This window comes from Hyalella azteca, unplaced genomic scaffold (assembly GCF_000764305.2).
Source record: "Hyalella azteca isolate HAZT.00-mixed unplaced genomic scaffold, Hazt_2.0.2 contig10556, whole genome shotgun sequence".
Taxonomy (NCBI): Eukaryota; Metazoa; Arthropoda; class Malacostraca; order Amphipoda; family Hyalellidae; genus Hyalella; species Hyalella azteca.
In genome coordinates, this window is record NW_025940590.1 from 60,779 (window position 1) to 68,107 (window position 7,329).

The window sequence follows — 7,329 nt, forward strand, 5'->3', positions numbered from 1 at the left end:
TAATGAATACGGTACCAAGTTTCATCAAGATAAGTTCATTAGTTTGAAAGATATTTCTTGATCATTGAATTTGGAAATTGGCCGTGAGACCGGCCGCGAGTCCGGCCGTTAATTTGTCGGTGACGTAAACCCAGGAGAGGTTAAAAAATATAACTCTGTACAGTGAGTGACAGAGAGCGCATTTTCTCGTTGACGAAAACGTGAAGTCACGGACGGACAGACAGACGGACGGACATGGCGAGCACAATAGTGCATTTATTCTATAAATGAGAAAATGCGCTAAAAACAGATCTGGGTATGCGCTAGAAACAGATCTGAGTAAAAAACCATCGCTGGGAGTCATGTGCTGCAAGTGTATTGTACAAATCGTCAAGCAAACGTTCGAACTTCGACTTCGGACTGCCGCCCCCCTATCGCCCTTTTCTTCTTTATCGCCCCCCAAAATCTTTCCGCCGCCCCTAGGGGGGCGATATCGCCCACTTTGGGAACCACTGGTTTACAGCTTCACGACGCGTGTCAACCTCGCACGGTGCAGCGATGTGCAAACAAGTAGTGTTCCCTGCTTCGTTTATTGCATCAAAGATTCAGGGATCGAAGCTTCAGAGTTTTGAACTTGATAAATAACGGCATTGCACATGGAATAGGGAGCAAATTTGTTGCTCATGTGATATTTAACTGCGAATTTAAAATAGCATTCTGTGCCTCGAAAACCTAATAAATATTGTAGTAGGTAATCAAAATCAAAAGAATATTGTTCCAGGTATCATTTGTAAAAAAATACCATAATTAACGACCGCCTCGATACCTCCTCCCTCATGTCCAACGACAAGCCAATCAAAAGTTCGAAGCTTGATCGAAAGCGTAAATAAAATATGCTGTGCACTGGAACTGGCCGACGAACATGCAAGCTTTGGCCATCGATCTCGACGCATACGAACATTTGGCCTTCATTTCTACCTAACTTGATCATTGAATGAGGCGTCGACATATCCAACGTATAACGTTGCTACCTTTTTACGGTTAACGAGTCTCCTTGTCATACGGTTAAAAATTCCCCTCGCTTTATAGTTAACGAGCTTACTTTATTCACGATTAACAGAGTTTCCAGTTTTTCATTTATCTAGACTACCAAATAACATACGTAAGTCACAAAAGAACATATTAATTAATGATTAGTCGGTTGGGTGCAATTAAATAAATTCTAATTCACTGGAAAATACTTTTAAAGCAGGTTTGCATTTGGCGAGCATTCCAACTTAGTCGACTTTAAGCTGATTTCAAAGATGTACCATCAAGTCGTGTACCGATGGCACATAAACAAGTTTCATTATTGTATATAATTAGGCTTCGGCAGGAAAATGCGCTAGGGTAACATGAGAGTCTGAGAATCTCATGTAAACAAGCTTATATACATATACGTGTACATAAGCACGTATGTGATTTTAAGCATACCCATGACCACAACGTCAAACCCCGAAATATATGCAGCAACGGCCCCAGCAAAAGAGCGGAAATTCAAACAAGCTAATTCTGCCATCTAATACTAATACGTGTTTATAAACAGATATAGGTACATGACTATGGTTATGTATATATCTCCTAACCTAATTGTTCAGCGCTCATTCAAATGAACCTGAAGAATCACGAATACAAACAAAAATATCCACAAGTACAGTTTCAAAAAAGTACAGTTTAAATATCAGACTCCTGGAGGGTGTCATCGAACGATTCGATTGCGGAAAATTTTATGCGAAAAAATTGCAGAAGAGTATTCAAACTGAATACACAGGTGCTGATGGAGGACTTGAAATGTTATTTAATGCAAGATAAGTTAATAAAGAGTAGATCCTACGGAGTAGATAGAAGTTGCCCTGAAAGGGTTAGAACAGAAGACTAACAAGTGACACTACAATTACGAATCAACTAAAGCACACGTACCATGTAGTCGATGGTCAAGTTGGCCGGTAACTCTGTGTTGTTCATAATCGTCTTCATATTCTTCATCCAGTGTCGGGTGTTGTCTAAGACCACGATCACCGTTATCGTTGTAGCCAGCGTCGTGGTAGCCATCGTTCAGGTGTATTGTCATACGCCCCCGCGCTCGTTCGAAGAAGGTGTCGTCAGGGACAGTTTTCTGTACTCTAGGTTTGTGCGGGTCAGGTAGACGACGCCCGGTTCCTTTTTGACCCTCCGGCAAGCGTGGTTCGATAGGGTGTGTGGTGTCGTGAAGATCAACATGACGAAGATCCAAAGGATCCAGTAATCGGTGATCCAATGGACCGTCTGTGTCTTCGTGATGTTGATTAATCTGTCTGTTGTCGAGTGGATCCACGGGCCTACAGTTGTTGGGATCATGATTTCTATCGTTTGAATCGTCATTCTGATCCTGCCGGCCCAGTATTCGGTGCTGCTGCTGGAGAGGCAGATGAAGTTGGCTAGAAGAAGGGGAGCTGATCGGTTCGATGTCTACAGGACATGACCGTCGGAGTTGAAGTCGCTTGTTGGCGTGATCGTCTAGGGTCATGCTGCGACACGCTCTCGGCAACACGATCGTCGCTCGCAAAGTGCTTCTTCGTCCTCGGCGTACTTCCTCCTCTGGCGCCGATCCGAGTCTTCTTCCTTATGTAAATCTTCGGCTATTAGGTCCTGATTTGTGCACGGATGCGAAACAACGTAAATGTTTGCTGTACCCGTAAGAAGCAACTTTTCTGTCGTGATATTATGCGTATTGATTAGACTTAGTCTAAGAGCAAGTCTTAACTTAGTTCTTTCTTGTTTTTCATCAACGAACGATAATTTTCTCGACAACAGCGATGGTAGATTGGTAGTGGTAATTATGCTTAGATTTTTGAAGGAAGCATGAAGCGTTGAAGTTTGGAACCAATTGGTTGCGCCGTTTACATAGAAAAAAAATCCTTGAATCGAAAATGCACGTAAGCCTGAAAACCGTCTTTCACCCGAACTCAATTGACTGACATACAGACGGCAAATGCAGTAGACGTCTTCAAAAAAAACTATAAATATAGAAGCTTGAAGCTTGCTGGAGTCGGTGACGAGACCTTTTTCGCCAGAGACTAGGCTGTGAATCTTTTTGACGCTCGAGAACTGAGGACAAAGTGATGTCTTCGAAGTTCTTAACGAAGTGGCGTGACGATAATGCAGAGGAAATCCCTTTTCTGCAATAATACAGTTCCTCGTGGACGACTTATGACTATAATTGAGAAACTGAAATGTGGATCTCAAACTACCATTTAGCGATGACCTAACACGACACAATAACCGAGTCCAATGTACCACGTAAAGCCATGAGAAAAGGGCCTTCATGTATAGCATTTTTAGAAGAGGGAAAAACTACCAGACCTTTTGTTAGCAGAGAGGAGTGAAAGCAGGCGTTTTACTACCATCAGCGTTGTAACCTAGAAAATTCTGTGGGGTGTCAGAAAAGCCAGTCGCGTAACCACACGCTGCTGGTGAAACCTCGACAGAAATCTTGGTGTACGTCTATCGACTATTTGCATAAACCCTCACCAAATAAAGCAGTAAGTTTGTGTGGCGTATATCAAGAAACTCCATCAATGTTACGTGGACGACAAATTCTTCCGCAACCACGAGTATATTCAACCGTAGATACGAGACCTCTCTGAACATTCACTTAATGTGGCCTTCAATCGGTCAAGGTTCAGATTAAATGTTTCTAGAAGATTTATGGTATTGCTCGAAGTTTTTTAGGGGCGTATTGGGCGAGACTGCTAGGAAAATACGAATTAAGTAATATTAACATCAACAATTACCATCTATTGGACCCTAAATGTCATTCCCTACAAGATATCGATTTAAATAATAAGTGAGAGAATACGAAAGAGTTTGTACTATTGTGGGTGTAATATTAAGAAAACCACCCAGAAAGCAAATTGCAGAGTTCAACCTATGTATATATAGAATAAGATATTATTAAAAACACATTTGTTGTGCTGACTCTCTGGTAAGAACTAAGTCGTCTACGCTGATCTCGAAAATAACCCAAAAATTTTCATCACTCGGTCTCACTGTGAGTGGTCATTTCTAGGACGAACGGAGTTTCCTCATTCTATTTTTAGTAGTTTCCGTTCTTACGATCTGCTTTCGCATTAGTAGTAATAAATCCAAGTTATTATTCTGCTAGTAAAAACTGCTGCAGTGGCTTTGATACTCTAGATCGCATATAACCAATATCGTCCGAGTTTTTAACTGATGGCAAGATGAAGCTGAAGAAAATTAACCTCTCTTTCGCGTTCACAGAAAACTATGAAAGTTGGTATGGACGGCGGCTAACCAAACAAGACTCTGGAACAGTCATGCAAATCAAATCAACATCAACTTTAGGAAAATAATCTAAGAAAACAATTCTAAAGAAGCGTTCTGACCGGCGTCAAGGGCCCTCTCTATTTGCGCCGCAGCTTCTTCATAGTCACGCTAAAGTTACAGCAGAACTCTGGTACAAAGTTCACGGGTGGGCGAAGTTACATCATAATTGTGTTTGGATCAGCATCAGATGATGGGGCACATAACTTGGGGGTTCTTGAAAACGACCTGTACCGAGTGATCACGATGATTGTACAGCCATCAAATGTTTTGAAAGCGAAATAAAATTTCGAGTTAAAACTTTGATTTGGAAGCGAAATGTATAACCAAAAAGAATCTTTCGGGCTGCTGATTATTTTGAGTGGGAGTGTATCAAGCCACAAGTCAAATGATAGTAAATATCCTGGTGAATCAGTTCAATTTTTCTGCGGGATGAATCCTGTCGATAGATGTCGGGCAACACCTTGAATATTTCAAGATGAAAAATGGCATCCAAGGCCTTTGAGTTCAAGCCCTTTTACTTGTGCGCAGTTTATGCACCCGTGGAATTGGGTCTTCTAAGTTTCTGCTTGCGTACGAATGAGTCCCTTCTTTCGTCCGATTATGTTTTTCCACTGTGCGTTTGTGTATTACAAGTGTGCAATTGGACAATTCTTGTAGGCGAGCCAAAATCGACTACATTGCGCAGTGGTTAATTTTTGTCCTTGTCAACACCCACGAGGAACTTGCGGCATACGCACAAGATACGGAATCTACATTTCCACCCTTTTCCGTGAATTGTATCGTTCTGAGTTAATTTATATAGTAAATCCGTGGACACAATTAGAACCGGCGGAAGAAGAGTGGTATGAGAATCTGAAGAGCAAAGAACCGAGCGAAGAAGCCGCGAAGTAAGAAGATTGGTCAAGACCAAATAGCGCTAGGGATCGCAATCAGCCTCTGATTATGTAGGTGGTCAGCCGGTGGCCGTTCAGCTCAAATTTTCAACAGAGCTCGGAAAACAGGGAGGCAAGGGGAACAGACAGCAGAGGAAGGCTGGGGGGAACAGACAACAGAGGAAGGCTGGGGTAACAGGCAACAGAGGAGGGCTGGGGGAACAGGCAACAGAGGCAGAGGGGCGACAGAAGCGGTCGATAAAGTGGGGGGTCGGCGCCCCTACCCCGCCGTGCCCCTCTGAGGACGTTGGCGATACTGTACACGAGTGACGTCACAGCATCGCAAAACTTATTTCCAGGCAACTTCTCACTCTTCAGGTTACGCTTGTTCCGCGAAAATTATGCACCTCACTTCAAAATATCACTCTCTTTTTTCCATTTATGCTTGCGCAACCATCACTTCGTCACTAAGTGACGTCACTTCACATCATCTAACTCATTTCACTCTTGTAAAAGACACACTCGCTTCACTTATGAAACAGCTTGCTCAGTGATTAGGTATCGTGGGAAGAGACAATAATTTCCTGTTTTACACTGGGAGTTTACGGTATAAAATGCATATGTTATCTATCAAATTTCTCCAAGTCTTAGGCGTGCGTATTCCTCCAAATTTGCCAAGTTCGTGCGCAATATTAATATTCTAATGACGCGCACATCACCACTGAAAACTAGCTAAAATGTTTCAGTTGTTCTTCACCGCGATACCCACACGTCTGGCACTGCAAATTATGGTAAGGAAATTAATGGACGAGCTTGAATCAGTCAGAGAGAAGGAACTTAATTAGTTGCTATTTTAAAAACAGCTTGATTCCTAAAGAGGAAACGACTTGAATGAACTAAAGATTTGGAAACTAAGTACCTATCGGATGCTTTGCAAAAAGGGTAGATTAACCTATTGCATAAAGCTATATTTCAATATGATATAAATTGTCAGTTGAATAACCTGGTCAAGTTTAGCGTATATTTTCGAATATATTATTCGCGATTTATTTTGTTCATCAATTAGAACTCTTAGCCATCACAATGGTAAAAGAAATTAAATAAATCAAATATCATAGGACAATTATCAGTTATTATTGATCTATTGATATTTTTCATTATATTGTGGGCCTTCTATAATTTTTAGGACAGGAGCCTCGAACATCGTATAATTGAATTTGTGATCATAAGAATATGAATATATATGAAGTCTAGACGGTTGAAGGAGAGCATGGACTGGCCAGAGCTTCACGAGCTTTACTTTAAATGCTTTTAAAATGATTTGTCACATGATCTTACTAGGCTATTTTGACCAGTCTCATTCAGGTACAGTAGCAACGAACTTGAGTAAGTAATACTAAAATATTACGGATTTTTTTTAGTTTAACAAAACGAAAAAATTATTTACGCTATAAGTATGAATGAGACGTGTGAAATGGGACGGACCGGGGCGGAAGAAATTTAACACTTAGGTATCTGTATCGGTTATAATTTTCATATATCTCGAATAATAGGAAAAAATCAATTGTAATTCTAAATATGGTAATCAGAGGATTCAAAATTTTACAACCAGTGTAAAGTTAAGTTTCAACTTCATCAAGCAAATTCGTGTTACTTGAATAACCTAAACTCTTAAAGCATTTCTAGCTGTGGTACATGCGAACAACACCACCTAAATACATCCTATTTCCTAGTACCTAGCACGCGGCGATTTTCAGTGGACTTTCCCACTTGTTTATAGCCAGCGAAAGCTTAAGAAAAGCAAAGGACTGGTAGGCTGACTGCGAAGAATGAACAAGATAAAGACAAACGATGGAAAATCTTACAAATTTTCAGACAAAATTCAAAATAAGAGGCAAGTGGGTAGATCAATTTTTTATTCTAATTCACTTGTAAATCAACAATACGATAAATCTAATATATAAATTAACAGTAGGCTAGTATAAACTAAGAGGTTCAGAAACGCGACTAATGAGAAGGAAGGTAGCAAGCAGTAGCGACCTATTGGAGCTACCGGAATACCGCCAGCAAAACCAGAGGCTCTCTCAGCCTTAAGCTTTAAAACACTCATGCC

At 40.9% G+C, this 7,329-nt stretch overlaps 1 protein-coding gene across 1 annotated transcript in view; it reads right to left on the reverse strand.

The window, feature by feature from the left end:
• LOC108675652 (muscle calcium channel subunit alpha-1) overlaps positions 1–2,524 on the reverse strand; it is a 62,238-nt gene extending 59,714 nt beyond the window's left edge. Inside the window, exon 1 of the mRNA XM_047882482.1 lies at positions 1,939–2,524. Coding sequence (XP_047738438.1) covers positions 1,939–2,524 — 586 coding nt within the window. The remainder of the gene's footprint in view (positions 1–1,938) is intronic.
• Positions 2,525–7,329: the final 4,805 nt, after the last annotated feature.